We start from the raw sequence: 27258 nt of genomic DNA, 5'->3' as shown, positions 1-27258 counted from the left end.
ATCTACATTTAACTTATCTTTACCTTATTCCTCATAGATAACCTTTAAGGCCCTTCCTATACCATCCTCACTCGATGCAACGACAATGTTTTATCTTGTACATTATTTTCTATTTTTTATACTGATAATAAATATTCATAAGATATCTTGCTTTAAAGATACATCTCCTTTCATATTTTATAGAACTTATAGGTTTTTAAGAGGGATTTAATTAATTTATTGTAATAAATATAGTTCTTTTAAGTCTATTTTTTCAGATCATATATCAATAACGCTATCAGGACATGCATTTCAGTCATTAGTAAGATCGTCAATTGATTGTGAATCAGGATATCATGTTTTTGTTTTACAACCGGGTCTACACGCAGATGATTTAAAACATTCAGTAATGCCATGGATTAAAAACTCAATTGATAAAGCACCAGAACGCTTAGTAGTTCCATATGGATATGGTTATGTAGATGTTGAAAATATTATTAAATATGTGGAAGATAAATGTTATATAAAAAGTATTTTAATTGATGCAGAAAGTATAAATTTTATAAATAAAAGTTTAGGTTGAAATATATTAATGAATGATTAATATTTAGGCGGAGAATATCCGTTATTATATAATGAAACGGAGAAAATATTAATACTTCAATTTCCTCCTATAGTAGGTACAATGGAGGAGCGACGACATTTATTAACGAATCATGGTAAGTTTTTTTGGATGTAATTAGGATAAGAAATGATGAATGAAGATTTATTTCTACATTTTTTATTAGCATCATTACCTCATGAATCAAAATATTCAATGATTTATATATCTACACCAGGACCAGTGATAATTCAACATCGAGATGCATCAGTCTATTCAACACCTATGATTCCAGTAAAATATAATTCTAATAATCCTAAAGGATTATTTTCTAAATATTCATTTTTTTCAGAAGGAATTTATATGATGTAATTATAATTTCTTTTATTTTATATTTTTACTTACATAGTTATAGTTGGATAGTATTGTTTATTATTTTTTCTATATTAATAGTTGCTTTAACTGCAATTTCTTCTATTAAGATATCATATGGCTCATTTGAATTAAAGAAGGATGTTATTAAAAAAAATAAATAAATGGTTTAATATTATTTGATATATTTTACAATGTATATTTAAAATATGTAACTTTATATTTTACAGTGATTAATATTCTTAATTATTTGAAACATTATTTTAAAAAGACCATATTTTAGTATCTAAAAGATTAAAACCATTAATTAATTTCTTAGAATCTTCTACCTCTATCTTTTCCACCTGACCCTATTCGAATACCATCTGGACTCCAATCACAAGCAAATACTTCATCAGCATGTCCAAATAAATCGCATTTTAATTTTTTTTCATGTATATCCCATACCTTTAATGTCGTATCTTTTGATGAACTAACAAGCATTCTAGAATCATTTGACCATGAACACTGATATACAGATGCAACATGTCCTCTTAAAGTTACAATAAATCTAAAAATTTTGGATCAATTCAAAAAAAAAAAGAAATATTACTCTCCAGTTAAACCATTCCAAATTTTTACAGAATTATCAAATGATGCAGATGCAATCCATTGCCCGTTTGGTGAAAATGAAACATGATTAACTAGATTTTGATGACCTATAATTATATATATATATATATTAAAACCTTTATTTATAAAAAAATACCTGTCAATCTTTTAATTGGTTTAATAGATTCTTCTGGATTCCAATAATACATAGTAAAATCATCGCTACCTGTAACTAATCTCTCTCCTTTATTTCCCCCAAATGCAATGATTTCATCATATCTTTTTTTTGCTTTTGATTTCATTTCTTCAAAAGATGATGGTATGACTCCAGTATAATCATAAGCGCCTGTTCTTAAAACAAAGTCTGTAGATAATGCCATAGTATTAACCCAGTGTGCATGAGCTAATAACGTATGTAAAAGTTTTCCCTTAATATTTATCAAATAAAATATAAATATAAATATTATATTTACAGTCTTTCCATCCCAAATTTTTACTGTTTTATCGTGAGATGCTGAATAAATCCATCCATTTCCACCCCATTTTACACACGATACACTCGATTTATGACCAGATAATGTTAATAGTACACTTCTTAAATTAATATCCCATATTTTAATAGTAGTATCTTTAGATGATGATGCAAGACGATATGAATTTTCTGTTGATCTAGAATCATAAGAAATCTATCTTAAAAAAACTAAATCATTTACAAATGTATAGGTTCCCATGATAATGATGTTATCCATTTTGTATGACCTTTAAATGCTTCTTTAATATTTTTTCCTTTTTCAGGGTCCCATAATCGAATCTATTTTCTGTTTTAGCATTAATAATTATTTTAAAATAAACATACTGTATTATCCATACTTCCTGATGCAACTAATTTTCCATCAGGAGACCATGATACACAAAGAACCCAATTACAATGTCCTAATATATATGTAAATTATAAAAGAATTATTAAAATAACCTTTTAAAGTATGCATTGCTGTCCCCGTATCGCAATCCCATATTCTAACATTTCCATCTCCACTTCCTGTAGAAAAATATGAACTACTCCTTGGTGAAAACTGTGCACAAAGAATTTCCTTATCATGTCCACTTATTGTTGCTGTACATCGATTAATAGCTCGAACACGGAAATTTTCTTGTGGTATATATATCAATGTTAATTCATCCTCCGTAGATTTTAAATTATTATGAAATATTGATGAATATAAATTTTCCTTTATTTCTATCCATTTTCCTTCTATTTCTGCTGAAAATATATATGGTATTTGTTCGTTCTTTTTATATTATACAAATTGCTTCAAAAAAACTCATTATCATACATTATTTAACAGTTTATTCAAAAGTTTTCCAAGATCTCTTATTGATATATTCCCTGGAATCAATGTAGACCCTATACTACTTGTTCCATCTAATGCTTTAAATTTACAAAGTACACTTTGAAAATTCTCTGGAATCTCGACAGAAATACCGTTTTTCACCGCTTTTTTTTGCTTTCTTAGATTTAATGGTGCAAGCGTTGCCATTTTATACTATTTTTATTAGTTAATACTCTTTATATTCTCCAATTTATAGACAAACCTTTATCTTTTTTTTTTATGAAGTTCCGGTCACGTGAATTTGACTACATAATATATTAAGCACTAAATATTAAGTATTAAATAGACTATTTAGAAGAGTTTTTAATGAAAAATATATGAAAAAACGTATTTTTATTATGTATTTTTATTATGTTGTTTAAAAGTAGAAAAATATGTCAATTATTAATAAATAGAAAGTTAAATACATTTCGGGTCTGTATTATTGGATCAGGCCCAGCAGGGTTTTATACAGCAGATAAATTGCTAGGAAATGTATCAGGATGTTTTGTAGATATGTATGAGGCATTTCCATTTCCTTTTGGATTGCTACGTTTGGGAGTAGCACCAGATAATTTTGAAATAAAAGTAGAAAAAGATTATAAAAGATAATATGTATTAATATTATCAAAGAATGTTAAGAATAAGTTTTCAAAGATTGCAGAATATGATGGATTTCGTTTTATTGGAAATGTTCGTATTGGAAAGGATATATCATTAATTGAGCTTAAACGTCATTATGATTGTTTAGTTATGGCTTATGGAGCATCAGAAGACCGTAAATTGGGGCTAGAATTAGAAAATAGTCTTAGAGGAATATATTCTGCTCAATCGTTTGTAGGATGGTATAATGGAGATTTTAGATATCAGGAATTGAATCCAGATTTGGAATCGAGTGATGTAGCAGTTATTATTGGACATGGAAATGTGGCACTAGATATTGCAAGAATTTTGCTTAGTGAAGCTAATATTCTTTCAAAAACAGATATTACTGAAAGGGCGTTAGAGACACTTAGAAAAAGTAAAATTAGACATGTAAAAATTATTGGACGTAGAGGTCCATTAGAGGTTAAAATATTAAGTTTTAGTAAATTATTTTAATTTGAATTTATAGATGTCTTTTACTATAGGAGAGGTTCGAAAGCTTATGGAATTATCAAACGTATCCTTTTGTACACCAAATTTAGATTCATATATTAGTGAATATGTATTACCTGAAAATCTTACACGATCTCAAAAACGACTTTTTGATCTTTTAATGGAAAAAAATACTTTAAAGCCTGATATTACTAATAAATCATGGTCTCTTGAATTTTTACTTTCTCCATATCAATTTAAAAAAGATGAATCAAAATTAAATACTTTATCAAGTGTATTATTTGAAAAAAATATACTTAAAAAATGTCCTAATGAAAACATATTAAAAGCTATTGGTATTGGAGAAATGGTTAATATAAATACCAGTTGTTTGATCCGTAGTATTGGATATAAAGGTATAGCGATTGAAAATTGCGGTGATATTAGTATTCCTTTTGATAACAATAGAGGAATTATTCCTAATATTTGTGGAAGAGTTTTATCAAATAGCAACAGAGAAATTGCTTATGAGCTTCCTGGAATATATACAAGTGGTTGGATAAAAACTGGGCCTGTAGGCGTGATAGCAAATACTATGCATGGTGCTTTTGAGACTGCTAATTCTATTATTCAAGATTGGAAAAATAAAAAACCGTTTTTAAATTCTACTAGTAATGAGCCTAGACATGGATTTAACGCTCTTTTGCCTTATTTTAAAGAAAAAGGTATTCGATTTATTCAATGGAAAGATTGGAAAAAGCTTGAGGATTTAGAATATAAAAAAGGAAAAGAATTAGGAAAATTCAGAGAAAAATTTGTATCAATTAATGAAATACTTAAAATTTTGGAATAATATTAAAAACTACTATTGGATTTTCCATTAGGAGTATCTTATAAACTCATTTTTATATTTATTTTCTATTTCAACTACATTTGCTTTTTAACATCACCTTTAATCGATTAATACTTTGCTTAACAAATTTTTTATATTATTATGTTTATATTCGAGTTTTAAGATTATATATTAATTTGGCTTATTCTTAAAGAATATATTTCTATCTTTTTATTTATAGTTATTTCAAAACACTAAATCATAAATAAAACTTTTTAAAATAAGTTAATCTTTTCTAAAATAATTTTTAATAATCATTAATTTCATTCATTTCATTTATTTATTTCATTCATTTCATTTATTTATTTCATTTTAAAACATATATTGCAATATAATATAACTAAACTTAACTAAATATAATGTTATTATCGTAATAACATTTTAATTTAAAAATATACAACATTTTATTTAATATAAATTCTTATTTTAAAATATTTTTTTAATAAATAATCTCATTATATTTATTCCTTTTCTTTTCTTTTAACTCAAAAAAACTTTATAAACTTTCACTACATAATAATCATTATTAAATTTCTTCTTTTCTTTTTTTATATTTAAATTTATTTAAAATATATAAAAATATTATTCTTTTATATAATGATCTTTTCTATCTATTTTATTATAGAAATCTACATTTTATCGCTTTTTGTCTAGTGTTTCTTTTTAGTAGATGTCTATTATTAAGCTAAAATAATCGATACAACGATAACGACCTGATAACACTTGAAGAATAAGCAAAAGAAAATTATAGCAGATAAGATAAGATAATTAGATTATTATACTTAGAATCAGAGGAAATCATCAAGAATTCTGATCTTAAGAAATTGAAGTTGTTAATATCTTTTAAAAGAACAAGAAAAGATAAATAATTGAAGAATTAGATAAAGTCTATAGATGACAAATGGAAAATTATGATGAGCTATATAATGAGAATTATAGACATAGACATTGTGATGGAAAACAAGGTATTAGAAGAGGTACAGAAAGATGTGAATCATGTGTAAAAATTGCACAAGTTCGAGAAAAATGTCGTGCTAGTCGATCACGAGTAACACATATGATTCATGAAGAAAATACAGGACCAATGATTGATATTACAAGAAAATCGTTTAAAGAATATATAAGATTATGTGTACGAAGAATTAAGAAGTTTGCGGCTACAGGGTTTGCTAGAATTAACGCATTCAGAAAAGATGATATATCCAATATTGTTTTTGTAATGGTAGATAGAACAAATAGTCGTTCTCGTTGTTCATTTATTCGAATTGATTCGAATGGCAATACACAGAAGATTCCTAGAGATTCTATTCTTGGAACCAATCTTCTTAATTCATTACCAAATATTCTTACGTCATCACCAGATCAACATAGCTGTCGTCAAAAAATAAACCATAATCCGATTCATTACCCAAATTCTCACAAAAAACAACATGTTCCTCAACGACTTCGATTTAACGTTGCTTCTCCCATATCATCGATTCAATCCACAGAGTCAACACGTGTTAATGTTTCTAGAAAATGTACAATATCTTATAATGATAATCATGATGTTAGTAAATTCAACAATTCTTCAGATGAAATATCAGATACCGCAACTTCTCAGATCTTTTCTACAAAAGCACAATTATCACAATTATCTTTTTTGTCTAATAATCAAACAGATTTAAATACAGCTACACCATGTCCTATAAAAAATGTATCTTCAAGTAGTGTTTTAAAATGTAAGGTTTATAAAATTTAGAAAGGAAACTAATTATTTAGCTAATTTTATGTCTAACATTAATTCTGCTACATCTACTCAAGAATCTTGCAATTTTGACAAAGAAATGAGATATATGAGACTTCAACATGCTATATCACATGAGCTTAGAGATTTAGTTGCTGCTAGTCATGGTTTAGAAAACCGTGATGATTCTGCTTTCAATAGTACAAAAACTATCAATACTTATCCACCTATTTCTTGTAAAACTTCAATGATAAATTCAAAAAGATATGGGAAAATATTTTCATCACCAGAGAAGAATTTCCTTAATCAATCAGAATTTGTATATTTTTTATATAATGACAAAGTTACTAATATATACTAGTTCTTAACACCACACAATTTAAAGACGAAAAGTCGTACTACTTTTCCTGTTGAATCAATTGATTTTCAGATACCAACATTAGATTCTGCTAAATCATCTATAACTACATTTGATAAAGAAAGCGATACTTCTCCACCTTTAAGAACATCTACTGAATCTACGGTTGTTTCTTCTACAACAGCTTCTATAAAATGCCAAATTTTTTCAAAAATTGCAAAAGGAAGAAATGCTCTTATTCCTCCTAAGCTTCCAACTTCAAATAATATAAATAAAAGAACATCTTTAACTAGCAACACAAAACTAAATAAAGGAAATCTAGGAACTGTTAGTAAACTTGTTGAGCTTTTTGAGGGTCTTACATGGAATGAAGAAAAAAAGAGATCTAGACCAGCATAAAGAATTCTTAATAATATTGTTCATTACATTATAAGAATTAAGTTTTGAACATCTGAATAGGACATTGCTTTTCAGTATTTGTAGCAAACCATTTGGTCATGATTTAATGAATTCAATTGTCTTAATGATGCTGATAAATATACTTTAGTAAAAAGAAACAATTCATAGTCTTATATGTTCACAATTCACGGGTTCTGTTTAAATTCACAGTTAGAAAACAATGTTGCGTTTACTTTCAAATAACTTTTTGAATTCAAGCTTTTTTATTAATTTACAGGTTTATCTAAATATTCTTTAGGAAATATACAAATGAGCCATTGTATCAAATAATTCAGCTGTCAAAATCTTTTTCAAACTTTAATATATACAATATACATATTATATATCAATCACTTTATTGATAGACTTTGGGTTCTAATTAAATTCATTTGAATCATTTTATATTATCGTCTTTTATCTTTATTTTTTCTCTGGTTTTCTCTTTGTTGTTTTAATCTCTAATTTCACAATTAATTTTTAACAAGGTATAAATTATATTTTTTAAAAATCTTAATTACCTCTTGATTTAGGCACTTAACGACTTCTTTTTTTAAATCATTACATTTTCCAAAAAAATGGCTAATAAAATTGGATTCATGGCATTCTTTTAATTGTTTCATAAGTTCATGACAATCTACAGAAATATTTATATTTATATTTTATAATATATATAAAATACCTGGATGTTTATGGGCTGATAGAGGTGGATGCATAGTTTTTTTAAAAAAAAAAACAATTAATCAGTGCTTAAAAATACTATTATCGATCAAGTCTAGACTATTTTACTGAATAAAAGGATAATACAAAGGTTAATTGAAAAAATGTCTATAATACACTTTTCAGGAAAAAGACGACATGGATGTTTAAATTTGTTTTTTTTATTACAGAGATATCATCTTAATATTCAACGTTTATTTACAAAAGATGCGTTAGAAAGAAGAATTTTCTCTGGAATTCAACCTACAGGTGTTCCTCATATAGGGAATTATTTAGGTGCATTAAAACAATGGGTTGATATGCAGAATAGTGCAGAATCATCCACTATTTTGTTATTTTGTATTGCAGATTTGCATGCGATTACTATGTTAAAAAAATCAGTTGAATTAAAACAATATAAAAGAGAAATGTTTGCTTCTTTAGAAGCAATAGGAATTGATTTTAAAAGATCTATTGTCTATGAACAATCATCAGTAAATTATCTTTTTATTTAATTTAAATTAACTATATGAAAAAGGTTTCATGTCATTCTGAATTGGCTTGGATACTTAATTGTGTAGTTCCTGTATCACATCTTCAGCGTATAACTCAATGGAAGGTATAATTTAACATATATTTTAAATAATATTGTTATTAATTATGAATAGACAAAGTCTAGGCTTAAAAATGGAAATTCTATATTAAATCTAGGACTTTTTGCTTATCCAGTTCTTCAAGCAGCAGATATTCTTTTATATAAGTAAGTTGAAACACATAAATATAAAAGGATGTTTATTTTTTTAGGACAACAGAGGTTCCAATAGGTGAAGATCAAATTCAACATTTAGAACTTTCTTGTACAATAAGTCGGCTTTTTAATAATTATTTTTCAAAGAATATATTTATCACTCCAAAGGCTACTTTAAGTATGTATTATTATCTATGTTTTGATAATTTAATTATTATTTTAGTATCTTCAAAAAGAATTATGTCTTTAAAAGATCCTTATAAAAAAATGTCTAAGTCAGATCCAGATTTAAATTCAAGAATCTTAATAACTGATCCTTTGGATGTCATTGAATCTAAAATTTCTAAAGCTACAACAGATTCGTATTATGGAATTACATATGATATAGATAAACGTCCAGGCATTGCTAATCTTCTTCGAATTTTAGCTTCTTTAAGCTATCCAAGCTCTGATCCTGTTGAAATTGCCAAGGATAATGCAAATATCAGTCACAAGGCATTTAAAGATTTAGTAGCAAAATCTATTAATACATTTTTTTCTCCAATACGTGAACGCTATCAATCTATCATGGATCGAGACATTTCTTCATATATTGAACAAAATAGAATAGGAACACAAAGTGCACAAAAGCTAGCATTGGATACTATGACCCAAGTAAAAATATGTACAGGTCTTTTATAATAAAATAATTAGGTTTAAATTAAAAAAAATTAATTAAAACGTTTTGAATTACGTTAAAACAATTCATGGTTCTTCATAATGATAAATGGAAAAAAAAGGCTAGTAAAAAATATCATAATAAACATGGAACAGCTTCAGGTTTAGACTCAAAAAAATCATTGGCAAAAAAAATAGATATTTCTTCTGAAGAAAATCTTGATGAGTCATATGAATTGCCATCTAATAGTTGGAAATATGAAGGTAAATAATTTGTTTTTTTTAGGAAAAATAAATAATTATATAGAAACAATTATTTCTGATGAAGATATATGTATTGATTATACAAAAGTTTTAGCAAAAGAGTTTACGCTACCTGAGCCTGAGATTATTTCGAATGATCAACTACCAAAAAATCGTATTGGAAAAGGAAAACTGATATATGAAAATCCAGAAAATGTTTATCATTTACGTCGTCAAATAGAGAATGAAGCTTCATTAAAAGAAATAAAAAAAAAATATAATTGCAGAGTTAAAGTACGTACAGTCAAAGGACTTTGTTTAGACATGGAGAAATCGGCATCTGATATTGAAGATATTGATGAGCTTCTGAAAAAAACGGAGTTTGTTGGTTAGATTATACTGTTTTAATTTTTTTAGTCTAATTATTTTAAGAAAAAAAAATAGATAATAATATTCCTCAAGAAAAACCTATACAGATGAATACAATAATTAAGGATAAAGAATTAGAAGGTTTCTTGGATAAATTGTTAGATTAAAATTACAAATGTAATTATATTTTTATAAAAAATATATAGCTCATATAATATAAAATTTCATCAAAAAAATCAAACCATATTAAATTTTAGATCTGTTTTGATAATTATATAATTGCAGAAATTAGCTTTAAATAAATATATCTTAAATAATGCGTAATTTTCGAAAATAGAAGTTACTGTTATAAATTACACGTTTCGACTGCTATATACAATGCGTTTATGTTTCTTTAAGAATTTTGAAATATATTTTTTGAATTATCAAGTAAATATTGTATACCAATATTTTTAATTTGAATGTCCACAATATCTCGTGTACCCTTTTCATCTCTTAGCAAAGTAGGGGAGAAAACTACTGCAAGATTTTTCGAAGGCATCTAATAAACAGTAAGACATTTTCTATAGTATTAATAACCAACCAAATTTTTATCTGAATGTTCAACGATTCTATTAAAATCAGAAATATTAGAAAATATAAAAACTATTATTCACCTGCAGAGATGCAATATCAAAAATTCTAAACAGTCATAGTGTGCTTTAGGAAGAATATTTAAAACATTTTTTATTGACATTAACTTCTCCTTGGAAGTTTTATCAGAAGCTAAGAATATTAGATATATATATCCTATAAATAATTGTATAATTTTACCAATAATTTCTAAAAATGGTATATAGATTTCATAAGTAATAAGAGGATTTGGAAGTTTACGAAAATATTGTTTCAATACGCTAGTTACAACGCTGATATCTTCAAATACAGATTGAGATAAATTGTCAATATCATTATTACTAAATGCATCAATGAGTATGCGCATCTGTGATGCACTTCCAGATTTACGATAAATGCCTTCAAAAAATATTCCTGTTAAACATGAATGATATTAAATAATAAATTTTCAAAAACATTACCTCTTTTTTCTACTTCATCAATGCATTTCGTTACAATAAATGGAATATCTCTATTTTCTGCCTGAACCTGTTTTGTTAAATCATTACCAAAAAGTGTTGGGACTATAATATTTTTATTACAAATATGAAATAAACTATAAGAACATACCATGTAAATTCACTGAACTTGACACATATAATGAAGCATTTTCATGGTATGGTAAACATTTCATATTTCTATTACAGCTAGTAGTAATATCACCAATACATTTAATATGACAAGGTATGCCACATCCTAATATATAAAAAGTATAGATATTATTATTCAAACTTCATACCTAAACATCGCATTTCATTACCCCAAAGTTTATTTCCACAATAATCACATTTAGTAATTCGAAGAAATGTATATGTAGAAAATGTATGCCTTAAGTTATTAGATTCCGAGTTTTTTAATGTAAGATTAGTTAAATTAGCTGAAAGATTGGCGTCTTTGCATCCATTATGTATATTACTTTCAGATGAACGAATCCTACTAAATCCTTTAGCAAGATTTCTAGCTAACGAGCTGTTTTTTTTCCATGAAGATATCTTGGATTTTAAGATAGAAATATCACTTTTATCATGTGTTTTTGATGATGAATTATCATCACTAGACTCGGTATATTCTAATTTGATTTTCTCGCTAATTGGAGTAGAAAGACTTTCTGTACATGAAATTAAGTCAAAATTATCATTACTTGATTTAGACACAGATGTAATTATTGGAGGTAATGGTTTCGCATTTTGATTATCAAATGAAGTGTCTATTTGTGAAGGAATATTTGTGGAATCCTTATGAGCTCGAAATTGTTCTTGAATTTTTTGTATAAGTTTATCATTTAAATCCGTTAATTCTAATTTTTTTAAATTTAATTGATGAATTTTCTGAGTTATTTGATTTTTTATGTTTAAGAGTTCTATATTTTTTTCATATAAAGCATTTCTCTGCAAAATAAGTGTTTCTATATCTGATTGAAATTTATTTTTAAGACTTGTTAATGATGCCGACAATTTCGAAACAATAGAACCAACAAAAATGCCATCTCTAGATAAAACACTTATTATGATTAGTTTCAATGTGCTTTTTTAGGCAATTTTATACTTGTCTTGGTTAATTAATTGTCCGTTTTCAAAAATTCTTAATTCTCGAAGAGTAATTTCACACTTTGCATCAAGTTCTGCAAGCAATGCCTTCTTTTTTAAGATATCTTTATCTAACATAATAGATTCATCACTTATCTAAAATAAATGTAAGTTAAGTAATAAAATATTAAAATACATACAGCTTTCATTCTTGATTCTTCTAATTGAGGTAAATTTATAGTTTTTTGCAAACCATCTTGATAACCATTCAAAGCTCCATTCAAATTATTTGAATCTATAAATGACGATCGCTGTTGAAATTCATGAACTCGAGATCTTGAGAAAATATTATACTTTGATACTTTTTTTTTAGATTCACTAGCACTCCTTCTATGATGTATAGCATTTAGTATTTTTGAATATGATTGGTTTAGATAATGTTTTTGTGTATTTTGGTCTTTAACATAATTGTTTTGATAATTATAGGTATTCTTTTGAAATGGTTGAAATTCCGAATAGTTTGTATTTGAATCCTTTGAAGGTGTATTAGAAATCTTGAAAGTTAATGGATTAATATTAGTTTCCTCTAGTATAGAATGTTTAATGAAAGATTTTGATGACTCTAAATTGCTATTAAATGAAGATGTTGATATCATATCAGAACGATTTGGTGAAATTTCAGATTGATTATTATAATTAAGATTTTGTTTAGGTAAAGTAGTAAATTCCAGGTTTTTTGGATTGTTTTTATTACATAATTCAAAGCTAAAATCCTCAAATTTATTTGTTTCATTTGCAACAGACGAAGAATTAGGATCGATGTCTTGTTTCTGTGCTGCCATATCAATATCATGTAAAAAATATGATTTAAAAGAAAAGTCGGAAGGCATAACTTGCCTAGAATCAGATTGTGTATTCTGAATATTGTTTTCTATAGAAGAAGAATAATAGTTTCCACTATTTTCCGTCAATGAGATGTTAGAAATATTCTTTTTTTTAGGAATTTGTTTTTGTTCTTCAATGTCCTCTTCTTTAAGAATACTTTTATCACTTTTCTTTGTTTTAGAAAATTGCTTCAATATTTCTTTAACATGCTCTTCGTTAACATGTTTTGAAGCTTCTTGAACGCCTTTTGTTTTTAATGATTCTTGAAATTCTGGTAATTCTATAGAACGTTTATGATTTGGTAGTGAAAGAGAGGTATCAGAAGAAACTGTAGTAGTATTATTTTTAATTTCCTCTTCTTTAAGAATATGCTTAGTTTCTAAATTCGTCTCGGTTTTCGGGATATCCAAAAAAAAGTCTAAAGGGGTAAAAGATGGCCAAACAAACGAATCATTTTTTGAATTCTTTTTAGGACTTAGTTCTTCCTCGTCCTTAAATTCAGGAAAAATTTTATTGAAACTTAAAAGTTCCGTTTGTTCTAAGAAAATAATAAGCAATTTATATATATATATCTAAAATAATTATACCTATATTAAAAAAAAGATCTATATATGGTTTTTTTGCTGGTTTATCATTAACTGTAGCCTCAGAACCCTAGAATATTATTATTATTATATAAAAATCATTTGGAAAAAATTACCATAGATGTTTGCGAATTAAGCCGACTTAGTGTAGATGTGCTAGGAATAGAAGGAAGAGACTTATTAAAAGATAATGAGGGAACAGATAACTCTATATCTTTCTCATTTTTTTTATTTTGCGTAACCTTATTATAACATGTAATACAATAATTTCTCTGATTAGTTTTGGCCAATGCAAATTCCTCAACCTTCTTCCCGCACATATTACACTGAAAATATTCTGTTTCATAGGCCTCATTTTCTACATTTTCGTAAATATAAAATTGCTGTATTTCTTCTAATTATAATAAACCTGTTGTAACTCGAAATTCTTCCTCATCTTTATTACATACATTGGAACTATATAAACATTTTTCACAGACCGGATTCTTATCATATAGAAAAAAAAGACTCGAATCATGATTTACTTCTGCATTACATTTCATACAACGAAAACTAATCATATCAATATTTCACTAAATATCTATCTCCTTACCAATTAACATGCCAAATATATCCTCCAAACGCTACAACAGATCCTTCTTCAATTATCTATATCAATTATTATCCCTTTTATATAACTTAGTCGCGCTTATATACCAAATTACACCCATTACAACTAGGATCCAAAATTTTAGAATCTTGATCAAGTGATTGACTACCAGAAACATCTATGAAATTCGGCTCTAAAGAAACCATATCCTCTATAATATTTTCTTGATAAATTCTACTGTTTCTTGCTTATTTTAATAACTTCTTCATATATAACTTTCTATTATTTCCTATATATATCTATAAAGATCCTCTTAATAGTATCAAATGGGCTTAATTCGCGTCAATTCACGTTATTACTTATCCTATAAGCTTGTTAATTTATTGATTTTTTTTTTTAATATTTTTACTTAATTTAAGTTGTTTTAAATGTAAGAAACCGAATTTTTTATACAACCCGAAGTCTAAAATAAGAGTTTTAATAAAGTATTAAGGGTTATAATTAAAGGTTATAAAAGAAATAATAGAAAAATAAGATATAAATAGTAAAGAATGTATTTTTTATATTTAATTAATAGATTTTGAAAAGAAAGATCAGTCTTGTTAATAAATATCTATTAACATTATAAATATTATAATATTTAATGTTTTTAAGTAGATTTTAAGACTAAAACAAAAAAGTAATATATAATTCAACATCAAATTTCCCAAAACTTACCTGTTGAAGCAGAAACAGGTGGAAAAAGCATAGAATTAAAATGCGAAAATGAATCATATGCTTTTAAACGCGATACTTGCCTCGCGTCTTCTTTAAAACTCAGATGCAATGGAATGCGATGTTGCATGAAATACCGAAATATTACATTAATAGCTAAATCAAGATATGACAATTGACTTTTAGGAAATGACAACCGAAACACATGATACTTAACATTCGGATACACATTCGTATTTACATTATTAGGAAAAGATGTAACCTCAATGCAATATTTCTTGCGAATATATTCTACAACCCAAAACTTGTATTCTTTAGACTCGATTATGTTATCCAAAGCCTTGCTAGATACAATACGAAATTTATATTCATCAATAATACTTTTCTAATGAAAATTAGCAAATTTATAAGTAGGGGAATGGAGTATTAACCATAATCATGTTAATAGCTCTAGGAACTTGAATTTCTGATCCAATAACAGTAATATAATCTTTATTAAGCGCATTGTTTGGAAAACGTATTACACAATTTGTACTTTGCTCGACATTTTGAATAATTTTGTTACTTCTATTTTTAAGCATTTTATGATAAGTACAAGGAACGTAAATGTTTTCGGAAATAGAATCTTTGTCCTATTTTATATTAGTATTGTCCAAGGTAAATTAAATATAATTTGCCTTATAATTTGCCATATTCATTAGAGTCTCTTTAAGCTCAATAAGATTTGCCGCATTTTTTGCTGGACATCTAACTAAAACATTATCATCTGGATAATTATGATGTCCCGGTGCCATAAATGCACTGGTATTTGAGAACTTGACAAAAACACCATATTGCCGCATAACAGATTGAATAGTGTTACCACGAATACCAATCATTCGTCTATGATATTCTTCAGGAATATAAAATGTAATCTCCGTAGGGAATTCATCCTCAAGCATACTAAGACAATGCATTGCTTGCTCAAGATTTTCCGCAATTATATCAATACAAAAGCTTCTGCTAGAAAAAGTATGCAATTCTACAATAACACCAACATGCTTTCTAATGGCATTAATCTTTCCTTCTTTTTTGCCCTGAATGAATTCATGATACTTGTTAGAAAATTCCACCGTAAAACGTATTTGTTGCGGTCGGTTCTAATATTATATATTATTTATACGTATGATACTATGTAAGAGTTTGTTTACCTGTATATTAGGAATTTTTGAAATGGTTCTAACGACTTTTTTAATTTCGTCTTTCATACCTGCAATATCGAAACAACCATGTTTATATATTATTTCTACGGGATGTTTCTTAGTAATTTCCATAAGTATCTTCTGGATTTCTAAATCAGTAAATAATAATTCGTAGTTTTGCTGATTAGAACGGGGAAATATCCAATAAGTGGCATTATAATAATCAGACAGCTAATAGTTTATTTAGAAATAGCTAAATCATCAAAAAAAAAAAACCAACCAAGCTAATAAATGAATCAATTGTATTGTCAATAAGATGATCATGAGTAGAGAAAATATCTATTTCAATATTTTGTGATCCAAGCATTGGAAACTTAATATAAGAAACTAATATCATGAATACATTATAAAAAATAGATTAGGAAATGTAACCATTATTATCCATGATATTCTTTATATCATCCAGTTTTCTAATAAGCAACCAATCCTTTTTAGATGCCACAATAACAATTGTTTTTGATATAAGAGTAAATGATTGATACTAAGAGTCTAATAAGCTTTTTTTTTGAAAATAAATAAATAGATATACTGCTGCATATATCCTCTTTTCCGCGTTAATGATGTTTTCCCTTTGTCCTGTAATATAAATCTCATCGGACACAAGTGGAGGAAGATGTCGTCGAATACTTAAAACATTTGCAAACGGCATAGGCATATAAATATTCGTAAAGGTCTCTTCCATGATATTCTCAAGATTTGAACGTTTTCGTCCACATATTAATGGATGAAATCGAGGATCAATTTCAAGTTTCTTTACTTGCATCCCCATCTTTTAAAATATGTCAATCAAGATAGGCTTATTTGTTTCTTTATATACGCACCAACATGTCTAAATGCACGAATATTTTGATTAACGCATATTCTAATGATGCCACGTCTCCCGAAACCAATACAGAAAGTGTTACATCGTCCGGTAACATAATTTTCTTATAAACCGGAAGTGTTACCGAGATCCCCCCCGGGTTGGCTTCTGTTTTAGATGACGTCAACGTATGCATTGTTAATGATGATACGTCTGACTTCAAAATATATATACTTGTACCAGTATCCAATGCAATTTCGTCAAATTTTGTAGACAACTGAAGATCTACTACCCCTTCTTCATTTAATAAAAGGTATCTCGAGACTGCAATACAAGCTTGTCGCTATAATATACTTAATATTCTTATTTTAAATAAAAAAAATCTTATTTCACCTGAGGTAAACATTCTGAAAATATTTTTTCTCTAGTCTCAGCAACCTGATTATTTTCACCTGAAAGAAAAATCTGCACAAATGCAGCTTCTTCTTCATCTAGGATAGACAGAGGTGGTAATGACTGGACCGCATGAATCGCCTCCACCTTACCTGATGCTTCCCAACAGTGTTGCGCCATACGAAGAACGTACGGATCATGATTATGATAGCTACTATTTGGTGAAAGACCCGCTGCAGGATAAAGATTAAGAGAATGCCGCGAAAAAGAATAATAACACTTCTCTAAATTAGGTGTTGCGGGAAACGATGGCGGCAAAGCAAAGGCAAAATATATCTTCTGCGGTACATGCCTAACACGCTCTGTCATCCTCAGGTTAAGAGACGTGCTGTTGTGATCCAGAGAATTCTTCTCTATGAAAAAAAAATTTATGGGTGATTTGGTAGCATCGAGAAGCCGCGCACACTGGACGGTTCGAGAAGAGTACCGAGAAAATTTGAAAAATGTAAAGATAAATAATAAGACGTAAATAAGTTGAATATTTTTATTTGTCTTTTATACCTATTTTTTAATAAGACTGCATGTTGTATAGCATTTTATGATTTTGATCAATATTTATAAATTTATGTATAAATTGAAAAAGCATTGATGTAGTAGTTGCAATTGAATCAACGAAGACGGTTCCAATGAGTTGATTCGTTGTTTCTATCGTTAATAGAATGGCTTGTTTTTAGAGTAGAATGTTCAGTATGTAAATATGTTTCATAGGGTAAAATAGTTTCGTAGTGTTCCCTAAAATTTAAAGGATGAGAAGTAGAATGATCTATAGATGAATCGTAGTTTCGTAGATTTTCCCAATCATAAGTGTTTCTAGAAGGTTGATAGAAATGACCGGAATTGCGAGAAAAAGCGATTGAATCGTCATATCGAGATGAATGATGAAGTAAATAAGGATGAGGTGGATATGCGGGTGTGAAATATTTATCATGAGTGTATCTATGCAAAGATGGAGACTGAGGAAATGGTGAAGCATGTGGAAATCGAGTTGAATATGATGGATAAAGATGTGTCATTCGAGGTGATAAAGATGGCCTCAATGGTGGAAATTCTTGCGTATAATATAGATCATAGTCGCACGGACCAGTGTAAGAATTATGTAATCCCATTGGTGGTGGAGGATGTGCTGAAAAATATGCTCTATCTGGATAATATAAAGAAGGATCATCTCTTGGTAGAAAATGACCTGAATAATTTTCTGGACCATGCCATGTAGGCGCAGATCGTCTTTGATAATATGGATAAAAGTCACGTTTCCAATGCATTGGTCCTGGAGAGGTTATTTGTTTGTAAGGTTCATAAGGGTGTTGTTTGGCTAAATTGGATGAATCGTCTTGCTCAGTATAGCCATCTATCTTTTTGTTTTCCTTTAAATTTTTCGCATTATCTTGAATTTTTGAATTTTCTTTAGTTATATGAGAATAATGTAATTTTGATTCCGGAATAGATTTAGTTTCTGTTAATTTTTCTGATTGATCAATGCTTTCTGATGCTTTGGGAGACGATATAAGAGATAATTGAAGACGAGATGTCGGGGACCGTGGTTTGTATTCAAAGGAAGATGATCTTGATGTGTTTTGTATATTTGATTCATATGTTTGAAAATCATGAGATGTTAATTTAGATTCTAAAGATAAACTGGGAGATTTGATAGATGAGTTACTCGATATAACTATAAATAGTCAGTATTGTGCATATTTTCACATCAATTACCCTTATTATTGTGTGTATTTTCCTCTGCATTTTGCGTTATTGTAGGTATTGTAGATTTTTCTATATTTTCTTCACGAATATATGTAGGAACTCTTAATCCTGGAATAGCCATGGAAGATGATGAAAAATCAATGGCTTGTTCATTATTCTCATTGCATCTTGTATCATATTTTGATTCTTGGTTATGGTAAAAAGGTTTAGATACTGATAATTCTTGGGTATGTTTAAGGTCAAGAGATGATTCCTTCTGAATATCTGTACATGGCAAATTCGCTTCGCAACTAGATGTTTCTTTGTTTTCTTTTATCTCATCACATGATTTTATATTTTTTTTATAATGAATTTGATTTGAAAATGTCTTTTGTTCAACATGCTTTTTATATGGTCCTTGCTCCATTAATAACTTAGCATCTGCTTTTCTCTTCTCGATTCTTGCACGAAGCATTCGTTCAAGTCTACTTTTATCATCTTCTAAAGAAATTTGTGTAGATGGTCCTGGTACTTGTTTATACTTCAAAAATGTCTTTGATAAGGTATGAGAATATCTTGGTGATCCTAATGGTTTGGGTTTTATTAAAGGAGGTTTAATCTTCATGTTTGAATTAAAATACTCCATTCCAGATGATTGCATGGTTGCTTGCATATTCATAAATATTTTATCACGAATTTTAAAAAGTTTCTTATATTCTTCTTTTTCATCAAAACTTTTTGTTTCATGTTCCATTATGAAGCTTATTTTCCAAAGATTTTAACTTAGTTTTATCATTTTTTATAGTATTCAAGGTATCGAAAAATATATTGTTTAATAAAATCTTATATTTCACAGATATGTAGATGTACAAAAATCAAAAGAAATAATATCAAATAAATGAAAATGATTATAAATTATGTGAAAGATGTATAGATTTCCTAAAATAAGTATTAAATAAAAGATTGTATTTTCCAAAAAAGTTTTTGATGGTATATATTTAATTATGGTTGATTGTTGTTTTTCTATTGAAAAGCCGATTAATGAAGGTGAAATATAATGTCCATCTTTATTCAGCATATCACCGGGATATGAAACTATAATAGTAAATGAATAATTTGAAAAATGATTAATTTGAAAAATGATTAATTTGAAAATCGATTAATTTATATGATTCAGAACCAATTAAGAAAACAGATATAATATATTGATTGTAATTTTTCCAATAGCGTTTGTATCGTTCTGCTCTATATGACTCTATTTGATCTAATAAAGATCCTAGTATTTGAGATATTTTTTTGAGTTCCGTTATTCCAAATTCTATTTATTGTTTCTTTAACTAGATCGGCTTTTTGATTTAATTTTAATTTTTGTATTTGGCTTTTAGAAATTATCAGAGTTATTATTTAATATAAATATTGATAAGTACTTTGAAATTTTATGTTGTACATCCTCTAATGAAATTTTACGATTAACAACAGGATGCCTAGGATCAACTATATCGAATAGTTCATCGTCTGTGTATTTATTCCATAACCGATAATTTTCAGTAAATTTCCATTGTTCGATCCAACATTGACCAAATTCTCGAATTATATTTTCATCTTGTAAAATTAATATAAAATAATGAATTGTATATACGCACGTGTATCTAATTGTGTAATATTAAGTTTTTGAGAATTTTTAATTTTAGCTAAATAATTATCGTATTTTACAGTTGCAGCAAGTGCCAAAAAGTATTCTTCAAATTGTGCTCGTAAGTGTTCTTCACTACTCAAAAAGCCCATTGTTTTGGGTCTACTCGTATCTGATTCGTCCCATGAATCTATTACGGACATAATAATATCATTAATCCATTTTCTATCCGAAAAACTTAATGATAATGCATTCTTCAATAATGGTTGAACGATATCTACTTCTCCTGTATCAATATTAACAACGAGATCAGCATATTTTCTCTTCATTTGCAAAAAAAGAGTATTTGTACTCCCAATAATATATGATTTTGTAGTTTTATTTTCAAGCATTTTTATTTGTTGAAGAGGTGTATAAGGACCAAAAAAAGAACCCTTAGAAAAAATATGAAATGGCATACCCATATATGAAAGTAACGACTTATGATTACTCGTAGATAAAGATGTAGGTTTTGTTAATTGATTTTCAATAGTATTTAATGATGGATCACTTGCATCTTGGAGATTTTCTAATAACTCAGGAATAAGTGATAAGAGAGAGTATTGTATCATGCATAGCGTTTCTGAACGTGTACCGTAAAAAAGTATTCTTTTCTCTAGAAGCATAGCCTTCAATATTACAAGAGTTTTCCAACGAAATTGATATAAAAGTTCACGAAGAGGTATACCAAGATAAATATCATAACCATTAATTTCATCATGGAATATTTGTGCAAGACTATTATATAAATGTATAAGAATATTTCTGTCTTCAAAATTATGTTGATAAAAGTACGCCTGCGTCACTGCTCTTAATTTTTCCTTAATACGCCCAAAAACAGGCTTTGATACAAGTACAACAATAGATTTTTGTATAGTTGAACGGGTTACATCGACTGGTTTATTAATAAGTTCAGAAGAAAGTAACTGTCTTGTGCATGATATCCCATAAATAGTCGATAGATTATTATTATTAGTTGATGTATTTTTTTGATCATTTTTAATGCAAAAATATGAAAAATCTTCTTCATTCTTAAAATAATAATCAGCATATTTAAATATGTCCTATAAATGATTTATGTATCTATACCAAATGTACTCCATCAGGAAGTGCCATAAATGGAAGAAGAGACCATGTTGACGGGATTTCTTGTAATTCCGGATAACAATATTCTATTTCTGGTCCTCTTGCATGATGACTAAATTAATCATTCATTTATATTCGAAATATATCTAGTAACTTCACTTACAATCCCACACAAACTATATGAAGTACTGATTGTCTCCCATCTGAAAGATTACTCATTCTTATTTTATAATCTTTGATCTTTTTCAAATCTGATGAAATCTAAATGAATTTTAAAGAAAATATACTGAAAAAATTGCCTCAAGATTTATATAAATAAATTATAAATAGATATAAACTATAGATTTATAGCTTCTATTTGTGACTACAAAGATATATATAATGTTTCTTGTATCAATGTGAAATTAGTGATATACAAGATATATATTATATATGCAACGTAAAGGATATATTGAGTAAATGTGTTGTTTTGATAAATATATGTTTTGAAATATATGTTTTTTGTATTTAATTGGAAAATATTGTTTTATTAATATATGTATTTTTTTAATTTATATATTTTTCCAATCTAAATATTTTTGGCGATGCATAATCTTTTTAAAGAAATAATAAAAATGCATTAAATAATCTGATAATTTATTATAATTTTTTTGTTATTTTAGATTTTTTAATAGTATATTTCTTATATATATTTAATGATATTTTATATTTAATGATATTTTATATTTTTAAAAGTTGATATTAGAAAATTTTTTTAAAAAAGATATTTCAAAGAATATTTTCATTTTTATTCATATTATTTTAAGAAATTGAATTATAACTAGTAATATATATCTTTATAAGCAAAGTTTTTTCTAATTATTTTCAATGATTTTTAGCTACTTTATTTTTAAATAAATTTTTCAAAGTATTTTGGTTTTTTATTATTATTTCTTAATATAACCCTTACATTTAATCAATTGATATTATACATTGTTCTATGTTGTCATATAATTTATTTAGTTTTTAATATTATCTATTTATATAATAAAATAATATAATAATATAAATAACAAAAGTTTTCATTTTAAAATATAAATGATATCTTGTTATATAAAAATTAGATATCCCTATTTAAATGATCTTTCTTTAATTTTTATTAATATATGTTTTTTGATTGAAAAAAGGCGATCAATCGAGAACGATCAAATTTAAACCCCCTTAAAATTCTTAAAAACTCTTTGATGACATCAACAGATCTGCAATTAGTATCAGAAGATGATACTTCTAGAATAATGGTTCGTCATAAGAGGACTCATACAGGTTTAATATATTTTGAATAAGAATAAAAGCTTTAATTGTTTAGGACTTGGTAGAGAGCAAATTAAATTTCTTCAAGAACAAATCCCTGAAAGCCAAAGAAATGCATGGGAAAGTCATATTGAAAGAGATTTAAATACAAAGGATGCGTTTGAAAGGGATTTTGTTCGTTATGTAGAAACAACGCTTGCTAGGTTATTTTATATGGTATTTTTTTTTATGTTGATTGATAGTATTCTAGATCAATGTATAATTGTTATGATGCGTAATAATTGATTATGAAGTTTATGAATGGAATATTTAGTTTTATAGGGTGGCATATCGAGCAACAGCATATTCTGTTCGTGATAGACTTATTACGCGATGGAATAAAACGCAACAAACATTAACATTAGAAAGTATTTATAATGCGTTTTTAAATTGTATGATTTAATTTGAATAGATCCTAAACGGGTTTATTGTATCCAAAATAATTATTTTATTATTATTATTATTAAATTGCTATAGACTTGAGCATAGAATTCCTTATGGGAAGGACATTAGATAATTCTATGCTTAATCTTGGAATAAAAGATATGATAAGAGGTTTTTACACTAGTATAATATTTATTTTAGTTTAATTTTTGAAAGAGGGAATTAGCGAGCTTGGATTTAATATCGAGGATATTATTGATGCAGAAACAGATGCAGCTCTTGGAAATGGTGGTCTTGGTATGAAAAATAATTATTAAATCTATATCAGTGTATATTAATTTTTATCAATAGGAAGATTAGCTGCATGTTTCTTAGACTCATTAAGTTCATTAAATTTACCGGCATGGGGTTATGGTAATGATCTACTTTTATTCTGAATGACTAATGATCTAACATTTGAAGGCCTTAGATATCAATATGGTTTTAGTCGATATTTATATACATATATATTCTAAATTAAACTAGGAATTTTTAAACAACAAATTGTCGATGGACATCAAATCGAACAACCTGATTATTGGCTTCAATTTGATAATCCTTGGGAAATGCTTAGACATGATGTTAAGATCCCTGTTAGATTTTATGGTTATGTCAAAAAATACATGTAATTTTATTTATTTTAATTTTTTTTTTTTATAAATTATAGTGATGAGGAAGGAAAAACACGATATTCATGGCAAGATGGTGAGCAGGTTTTAGCTGTTGCTTCAGACGTTCCAATTCCCGGTAATTTTTAAAATGTTTCTATTATATATTATATTAATTTTAAAGGTTATGGAACAAATAATACAAATAATCTTAGATTATGGTCTAGTAGACCAATGTGTGAGTTTGATTTTAGCAAATTTAATGCTGGCGACTATGAAAGCTCAGTTAGAGAACAGCAGGTTTGTAAATATATAAATATAAATATATATATATAAATATATATATATATATATATATATATGCTAATTTAAAATTATATAGCGTGCTGAAACATTATCAGCTGTTTTATACCCTAATGAAAATGTTTACCAAGGTAAAGAGCTTCGTCTTAAACAACAATATTTTTGGGTTTGTGCAAGTTTGCATGATATTATAAGACGTTTTAAGAAATCCGGGAAACCCTGGTGCAAATTTCCGGAACAAGTTTTTATTCAATTAAATGATACGCATCCTGCATTAGCTATTGTTGAGCTTCAACGAGTTCTTGTTGATTTAGAACACCTTGAATGGGATCAAGCATGGAGTATTGTTTTAAAAACATTTGGGTTGTTTTTTTTTTTAGATTTTATTAACTTATTAATTTTCTTAGTTATACAAACCATACTATTCTTCCAGTAAGATGAATTTATTTTAGGAGTAATATTTATTATTTAGGAAGCATTTGAAAAATGGCCAATTCCAATGTTTCAATCATTACTTCCACGGCATATGCAAATTATTTATGATATAAATTTCTTCTTTTTACAATTAGTTGAAAAAAAATTCCCTAAAGTACTTATTCTAAATTATATTACTTTATTTCATATAAAATTAGGACCGAGATCTTTTATCACGTGTATCTATTGTTGAGGAATCGTCTCCTAAATATATTCGCATGGCCTATCTTGCCGTTATTGGATCATCTAAAGTCAATGGTGTGGCAAAATTACATAGTAATCTTATAAAGACAAGTATTAATAAAAATGAGAAATAGAACCAGACTAATTATAATTAAGCTATTTTTAAGGATTTTGTTAAAATATTTGGTCCTGATAAATTTGTTAATATTACTAATGGAGTTACACCACGTCGATGGTTACTTCAAGCTAATCCTACTTTATCTAATTTAATTTCAAAAAAACTTGGAGGATACGATTTTTTAGTTAATTTATCTAGACTTAAAGAATTAGAGAAATATGCGCATGATAAAGAGTTTCAAAGAGAGGTTTGCTATCGATAATAATTATTTATTTATTAACGGCATTCAGTGGAGAGAAGTGAAGCTTTTTAATAAAGCTAGATTAGCAAAATATATCGAAAAAACTAAGGGATTAAAATTAAATATAGAATCATTATTTGATATCCATGTGAAGTATATTTTTCTATTTTTTTTCTATATACTAACATTTAAGGCGTATTCATGAGGTTAAATGTGTTTTGCTACTAATTCATAAATTAATATAATCCAGTACAAAAGGCAAACTTTGAATATTTTTGGTGTAATCTATCGATATTTGAAGCTAAAAGCTATGTCTAAAGAAGAAATTCAGAGACAAGTTCCTAGAGTTTCTATTTTCGGAGGTTTAGACTTTTGTTTTTTTTATTTATAGTTGATATTATTTAGGAAAAGCTGCTCCTGGTTATTTTATGGCTAAATGCGTGATAAAATTAATCAATTTTGTAGCAGATGTTGTTAATAATGATGAAGATATCGGAGATATTTTTAAAGTTCATTTTATTGAAGATTATGTAGATATTTTGTTTAAATTTTTCAATCTTATAGCTATCTAGAATGTTAGTAAAGCGGAAATTATTATTCCTGCAAGTGATATTTCAGAGCATATATCTACTGCTGGTACTGAAGCTAGTGGTACAAGGTAAATTTTATATTTTATTTATATGTATATTTAATATTTTAGTAATATGAAATTTGCATTAAATGGAGGTCTTATTATTGGAACTGTTGACGGTTCTAGTATGTATCATTTATATATATATGCATATATGTTTTAAAAATTTAGATATTGAAATTACTCATGAAATTGGAGAAGAAAATATTTTTTTATTTGGAAATTTAAGTGAAAATGTCAATAATTTACGTCATAAACATGTGCATGAAAATACTCCCATGGATCCAGAACTAAAGAAGGTTTGTGATGCAATTGAAAGGTTTGTACCTTTAATGATTATTATAATGATATTTATTATTCATTAGTGGGACTTTTGGTGATCCAAGTTTATTTGCACCGCTTATAAATGCATTAACCTATGGAAATGATTATTATCTTATAAGCGTATTTGAACTTTTTTTTTAATTATTCTTAAACTAATGTTTTTACAGGATGATTTTCAATCATGTAAGATTTGTTTAATTTTCTAATTTCTTATGCATTTTAGATCTTAATGCACATGATCTCATAGATGAAACATTTAGAGATAAAGATTTATGGACATATAAAACTATCATTTCCGTTGCTAATATGGGTTTCTTTTCTTCGTAAGATTAATTCATCTAATTTATTTTTTTTATAATATTTTTAGCGATCGCACTGTTCAAGAATATGCAGAAGGTATATGGAACATTGAAGCGTGCTCATTAGATGATTAACTTTTATTTTTTTTACTAAAAAATTTTTATTCTGTTGATTTTTTATGATATTTTATTTATTATATCAAATTCTTAATGCTTAAATTATAAGCAAGAGAATATTTGCTAACTTTATACTAAATTAATTTATTTATACTTTTCAATAAATTATTTATAGTTTTTAATAAATTATTTTTTAGTTGTAAAAATA

At 27.0% G+C, this 27258-nt stretch overlaps 13 protein-coding genes across 13 annotated transcripts; 6 read left to right on the top strand and 7 right to left on the bottom strand.

The window, feature by feature from the left end:
- Nucleotides 1-51: 51 nt before the first annotated feature.
- On the top strand, nucleotides 52-1160 carry T552_00031 (hypothetical protein). Its single transcript, XM_018368653.1, has 5 exons — nucleotides 52-192; nucleotides 235-530; nucleotides 591-698; nucleotides 744-948; nucleotides 996-1160. Exons 1-5 carry the CDS (start codon nucleotides 86-88, stop codon nucleotides 1114-1116), a joined length of 837 nt encoding a protein of 278 aa, XP_018227502.1. The 5' UTR covers nucleotides 52-85; the 3' UTR covers nucleotides 1117-1160.
- Nucleotides 1161-1176: 16 nt separating this feature from the next.
- On the bottom strand, nucleotides 1177-3165 carry T552_00030 (hypothetical protein). The gene is made up of 10 exons (XM_018368652.1): nucleotides 3137-3165; nucleotides 2878-3087; nucleotides 2517-2832; nucleotides 2400-2476; nucleotides 2257-2354; nucleotides 2017-2212; nucleotides 1701-1971; nucleotides 1545-1650; nucleotides 1282-1502; nucleotides 1177-1238 (listed from the first exon to the last, which is right to left on the bottom strand). The coding sequence occupies exons 2-10, from the start codon at nucleotides 3079-3081 to the stop codon at nucleotides 1216-1218; spliced, it is 1512 nt and encodes a 503-aa protein (XP_018227501.1). The 5' UTR covers nucleotides 3082-3087; nucleotides 3137-3165; the 3' UTR covers nucleotides 1177-1215.
- Nucleotides 3166-3239: 74 nt separating this feature from the next.
- T552_00029 (hypothetical protein) lies at nucleotides 3240-4889 on the top strand. The gene is made up of 3 exons (XM_018368651.1): nucleotides 3240-3501; nucleotides 3547-3981; nucleotides 4028-4889. Exons 1-3 carry the CDS (start codon nucleotides 3286-3288, stop codon nucleotides 4841-4843), a joined length of 1467 nt encoding a protein of 488 aa, XP_018227500.1. The 5' UTR covers nucleotides 3240-3285; the 3' UTR covers nucleotides 4844-4889.
- An 848-nt stretch (nucleotides 4890-5737) lies between these two features.
- On the top strand, nucleotides 5738-7406 carry T552_00028 (hypothetical protein). Its single transcript, XM_018368650.1, has 3 exons — nucleotides 5738-6603; nucleotides 6644-6927; nucleotides 6970-7406. The coding sequence occupies exons 1-3, from the start codon at nucleotides 5784-5786 to the stop codon at nucleotides 7363-7365; spliced, it is 1500 nt and encodes a 499-aa protein (XP_018227499.1). The 5' UTR covers nucleotides 5738-5783; the 3' UTR covers nucleotides 7366-7406.
- A 358-nt stretch (nucleotides 7407-7764) lies between these two features.
- On the bottom strand, nucleotides 7765-8161 carry T552_00027 (hypothetical protein). The gene is made up of 3 exons (XM_018368649.1): nucleotides 8084-8161; nucleotides 7923-8038; nucleotides 7765-7862 (listed from the first exon to the last, which is right to left on the bottom strand). The coding sequence occupies exons 1-3, from the start codon at nucleotides 8115-8117 to the stop codon at nucleotides 7809-7811; spliced, it is 204 nt and encodes a 67-aa protein (XP_018227498.1). The 5' UTR covers nucleotides 8118-8161; the 3' UTR covers nucleotides 7765-7808.
- An 18-nt stretch (nucleotides 8162-8179) lies between these two features.
- T552_00026 (tryptophan-tRNA ligase) lies at nucleotides 8180-9574 on the top strand. Its single transcript, XM_018368648.1, has 5 exons — nucleotides 8180-8594; nucleotides 8639-8719; nucleotides 8769-8860; nucleotides 8905-9026; nucleotides 9072-9574. Exons 1-5 carry the CDS (start codon nucleotides 8226-8228, stop codon nucleotides 9527-9529), a joined length of 1122 nt encoding a protein of 373 aa, XP_018227497.1. The 5' UTR covers nucleotides 8180-8225; the 3' UTR covers nucleotides 9530-9574.
- On the top strand, nucleotides 9550-10327 carry T552_00025 (hypothetical protein). The gene is made up of 3 exons (XM_018368647.1): nucleotides 9550-9769; nucleotides 9813-10136; nucleotides 10181-10327. Exons 1-3 carry the CDS (start codon nucleotides 9595-9597, stop codon nucleotides 10282-10284), a joined length of 603 nt encoding a protein of 200 aa, XP_018227496.1. The 5' UTR covers nucleotides 9550-9594; the 3' UTR covers nucleotides 10285-10327.
- Nucleotides 10328-10467: 140 nt separating this feature from the next.
- T552_00024 (hypothetical protein) lies at nucleotides 10468-14603 on the bottom strand. Its single transcript, XM_018368646.1, has 14 exons — nucleotides 14460-14603; nucleotides 14356-14411; nucleotides 14173-14315; nucleotides 13880-14121; nucleotides 13767-13833; nucleotides 12495-13717; nucleotides 12314-12450; nucleotides 11508-12268; nucleotides 11339-11464; nucleotides 11191-11292; nucleotides 10931-11143; nucleotides 10774-10882; nucleotides 10701-10728; nucleotides 10468-10658 (listed from the first exon to the last, which is right to left on the bottom strand). Exons 1-14 carry the CDS (start codon nucleotides 14556-14558, stop codon nucleotides 10512-10514), a joined length of 3453 nt encoding a protein of 1150 aa, XP_018227495.1. The 5' UTR covers nucleotides 14559-14603; the 3' UTR covers nucleotides 10468-10511.
- A 402-nt stretch (nucleotides 14604-15005) lies between these two features.
- On the bottom strand, nucleotides 15006-15697 carry T552_00023 (hypothetical protein). The gene is made up of 2 exons (XM_018368645.1): nucleotides 15498-15697; nucleotides 15006-15451 (listed from the first exon to the last, which is right to left on the bottom strand). The coding sequence occupies exons 1-2, from the start codon at nucleotides 15645-15647 to the stop codon at nucleotides 15050-15052; spliced, it is 552 nt and encodes a 183-aa protein (XP_018227494.1). The 5' UTR covers nucleotides 15648-15697; the 3' UTR covers nucleotides 15006-15049.
- Nucleotides 15698-15728: 31 nt separating this feature from the next.
- Nucleotides 15729-17917, bottom strand: T552_00022 (hypothetical protein; the record flags this gene model as incomplete). Its single annotated transcript, XM_018368644.1, has 7 exons — nucleotides 17503-17917; nucleotides 17129-17452; nucleotides 16837-17076; nucleotides 16680-16788; nucleotides 16528-16634; nucleotides 16257-16478; nucleotides 15729-16205 (listed from the first exon to the last, which is right to left on the bottom strand). Exons 1-7 carry the CDS (start codon nucleotides 17869-17871, stop codon nucleotides 15729-15731), a joined length of 1848 nt encoding a protein of 615 aa, XP_018227493.1. The 5' UTR covers nucleotides 17872-17917.
- A 207-nt stretch (nucleotides 17918-18124) lies between these two features.
- On the bottom strand, nucleotides 18125-20042 carry T552_00021 (hypothetical protein). The gene is made up of 2 exons (XM_018368643.1): nucleotides 19273-20042; nucleotides 18125-19231 (listed from the first exon to the last, which is right to left on the bottom strand). The coding sequence occupies exons 1-2, from the start codon at nucleotides 19994-19996 to the stop codon at nucleotides 18171-18173; spliced, it is 1785 nt and encodes a 594-aa protein (XP_018227492.1). The 5' UTR covers nucleotides 19997-20042; the 3' UTR covers nucleotides 18125-18170.
- Nucleotides 20043-20596: 554 nt separating this feature from the next.
- On the bottom strand, nucleotides 20597-22219 carry T552_00020 (hypothetical protein; the record flags this gene model as incomplete). Its single annotated transcript, XM_018368642.1, has 4 exons — nucleotides 20597-20844; nucleotides 20886-21945; nucleotides 22004-22112; nucleotides 22164-22219. 4 exons carry the CDS (start codon nucleotides 22217-22219, stop codon nucleotides 20624-20626), a joined length of 1446 nt encoding a protein of 481 aa, XP_018227491.1. The 3' UTR covers nucleotides 20597-20623.
- Nucleotides 22220-23178: 959 nt separating this feature from the next.
- Nucleotides 23179-27113, top strand: T552_00019 (hypothetical protein). The gene is made up of 28 exons (XM_018368641.1): nucleotides 23179-23302; nucleotides 23346-23493; nucleotides 23541-23564; nucleotides 23612-23697; nucleotides 23742-23759; nucleotides 23807-23884; nucleotides 23930-24010; nucleotides 24065-24127; nucleotides 24176-24193; nucleotides 24239-24377; nucleotides 24420-24499; nucleotides 24545-24660; nucleotides 24743-25026; nucleotides 25071-25095; nucleotides 25136-25252; nucleotides 25296-25431; nucleotides 25477-25685; nucleotides 25729-25832; nucleotides 25873-25885; nucleotides 25930-26041; nucleotides 26085-26209; nucleotides 26252-26337; nucleotides 26380-26435; nucleotides 26482-26629; nucleotides 26676-26754; nucleotides 26802-26817; nucleotides 26858-26957; nucleotides 27002-27113. Exons 1-28 carry the CDS (start codon nucleotides 23224-23226, stop codon nucleotides 27066-27068), a joined length of 2607 nt encoding a protein of 868 aa, XP_018227490.1. The 5' UTR covers nucleotides 23179-23223; the 3' UTR covers nucleotides 27069-27113.
- The last annotated feature ends 145 nt before the right edge of the window (nucleotides 27114-27258 follow it).

The sequence above is a fragment of the Pneumocystis carinii genome (genome assembly GCF_001477545.1).
Source record: "Pneumocystis carinii B80 chromosome Unknown supercont1.1, whole genome shotgun sequence".
Taxonomy (NCBI): domain Eukaryota; kingdom Fungi; phylum Ascomycota; class Pneumocystomycetes; order Pneumocystales; family Pneumocystaceae; genus Pneumocystis; species Pneumocystis carinii.
The sequence above is the reverse complement of the archived record's forward strand: the minus strand, read 5'-3'. Positions and strand labels throughout refer to the sequence as shown.

Excerpts from the sequence above, each read along its gene's own strand:
- T552_00031 (XM_018368653.1), top strand. The coding sequence starts at position 86 with ATGTTTTATCTTGTACATTATTTTCTATTTTTTATACTGATAATAAAT. Across the intron at positions 193-234 it reads ATATTTTATAGAACTTATAG|TTCTTTTAAGTCTATTTTTT; the intron begins GTTTTTAAGAGG and ends TAATAAATATAG. Across the intron at positions 949-995 it reads TCAGAAGGAATTTATATGAT|TTGGATAGTATTGTTTATTA; the intron begins GTAATTATAATT and ends ACATAGTTATAG.
- T552_00028 (XM_018368650.1), top strand. The coding sequence starts at position 5,784 with ATGGAAAATTATGATGAGCTATATAATGAGAATTATAGACATAGACAT. Across the intron at positions 6,604-6,643 it reads TTCAAGTAGTGTTTTAAAAT|CTAATTTTATGTCTAACATT; the intron begins GTAAGGTTTATA and ends CTAATTATTTAG. Across the intron at positions 6,928-6,969 it reads TCCTTAATCAATCAGAATTT|TTCTTAACACCACACAATTT; the intron begins GTATATTTTTTA and ends AATATATACTAG.
- T552_00025 (XM_018368647.1), top strand. The coding sequence starts at position 9,595 with ATGGTTCTTCATAATGATAAATGGAAAAAAAAGGCTAGTAAAAAATAT. Across the intron at positions 9,770-9,812 it reads TAATAGTTGGAAATATGAAG|AAACAATTATTTCTGATGAA; the intron begins GTAAATAATTTG and ends ATAATTATATAG. Across the intron at positions 10,137-10,180 it reads GAAAAAAACGGAGTTTGTTG|AAAAAAAAATAGATAATAAT; the intron begins GTTAGATTATAC and ends AATTATTTTAAG.
- T552_00027 (XM_018368649.1), bottom strand. The coding sequence starts at position 8,117 with ATGCATCCACCTCTATCAGCCCATAAACATCCAG. Across the intron at positions 8,039-8,083 it reads ATCAGCCCATAAACATCCAG|ATTGTCATGAACTTATGAAA; the intron begins GTATTTTATATA and ends ATATTTCTGTAG. Across the intron at positions 7,863-7,922 it reads TTAAGTGCCTAAATCAAGAG|AGATTAAAACAACAAAGAGA; the intron begins GTAATTAAGATT and ends TTGTGAAATTAG.
- T552_00019 (XM_018368641.1), top strand. The coding sequence starts at position 23,224 with ATGACATCAACAGATCTGCAATTAGTATCAGAAGATGATACTTCTAGA. Across the intron at positions 25,027-25,070 it reads ATTGTTTTAAAAACATTTGG|TTATACAAACCATACTATTC; the intron begins GTTGTTTTTTTT and ends TAATTTTCTTAG. Across the intron at positions 25,432-25,476 it reads TAGTAATCTTATAAAGACAA|CTATTTTTAAGGATTTTGTT; the intron begins GTATTAATAAAA and ends ATTATAATTAAG.
- T552_00021 (XM_018368643.1), bottom strand. The coding sequence starts at position 19,996 with ATGGAACATGAAACAAAAAGTTTTGATGAAAAAGAAGAATATAAGAAA. Across the intron at positions 19,232-19,272 it reads AAATACACACAATAATAAGG|TTATATCGAGTAACTCATCT; the intron begins GTAATTGATGTG and ends GACTATTTATAG.
- T552_00024 (XM_018368646.1), bottom strand. The coding sequence starts at position 14,558 with ATGGTTTCTTTAGAGCCGAATTTCATAGATGTTTCTGGTAGTCAATCA. Across the intron at positions 11,465-11,507 it reads TAATGAAATGCGATGTTTAG|GATGTGGCATACCTTGTCAT; the intron begins GTATGAAGTTTG and ends TTTATATATTAG. Across the intron at positions 10,729-10,773 it reads TTGATATTGCATCTCTGCAG|AATCGTTGAACATTCAGATA; the intron begins GTGAATAATAGT and ends TGATTTTAATAG.
- T552_00026 (XM_018368648.1), top strand. The coding sequence starts at position 8,226 with ATGTCTATAATACACTTTTCAGGAAAAAGACGACATGGATGTTTAAAT. Across the intron at positions 8,720-8,768 it reads AGCGTATAACTCAATGGAAG|ACAAAGTCTAGGCTTAAAAA; the intron begins GTATAATTTAAC and ends AATTATGAATAG. Across the intron at positions 8,861-8,904 it reads GCAGATATTCTTTTATATAA|GACAACAGAGGTTCCAATAG; the intron begins GTAAGTTGAAAC and ends TTATTTTTTTAG.
- T552_00023 (XM_018368645.1), bottom strand. The coding sequence starts at position 15,647 with ATGCTTAAAAATAGAAGTAACAAAATTATTCAAAATGTCGAGCAAAGT. Across the intron at positions 15,452-15,497 it reads GAGCTATTAACATGATTATG|AAAAGTATTATTGATGAATA; the intron begins GTTAATACTCCA and ends AATTTTCATTAG.
- T552_00029 (XM_018368651.1), top strand. The coding sequence starts at position 3,286 with ATGTTGTTTAAAAGTAGAAAAATATGTCAATTATTAATAAATAGAAAG. Across the intron at positions 3,502-3,546 it reads CAGATAATTTTGAAATAAAA|AATGTTAAGAATAAGTTTTC; the intron begins GTAGAAAAAGAT and ends ATATTATCAAAG. Across the intron at positions 3,982-4,027 it reads GACGTAGAGGTCCATTAGAG|ATGTCTTTTACTATAGGAGA; the intron begins GTTAAAATATTA and ends TTGAATTTATAG.
- T552_00030 (XM_018368652.1), bottom strand. The coding sequence starts at position 3,081 with ATGGCAACGCTTGCACCATTAAATCTAAGAAAGCAAAAAAAAGCGGTG. Across the intron at positions 2,477-2,516 it reads AGCAATGCATACTTTAAAAG|GACATTGTAATTGGGTTCTT; the intron begins GTTATTTTAATA and ends CATATATATTAG. Across the intron at positions 1,651-1,700 it reads ACCAATTAAAAGATTGACAG|GTCATCAAAATCTAGTTAAT; the intron begins GTATTTTTTTAT and ends ATATAATTATAG.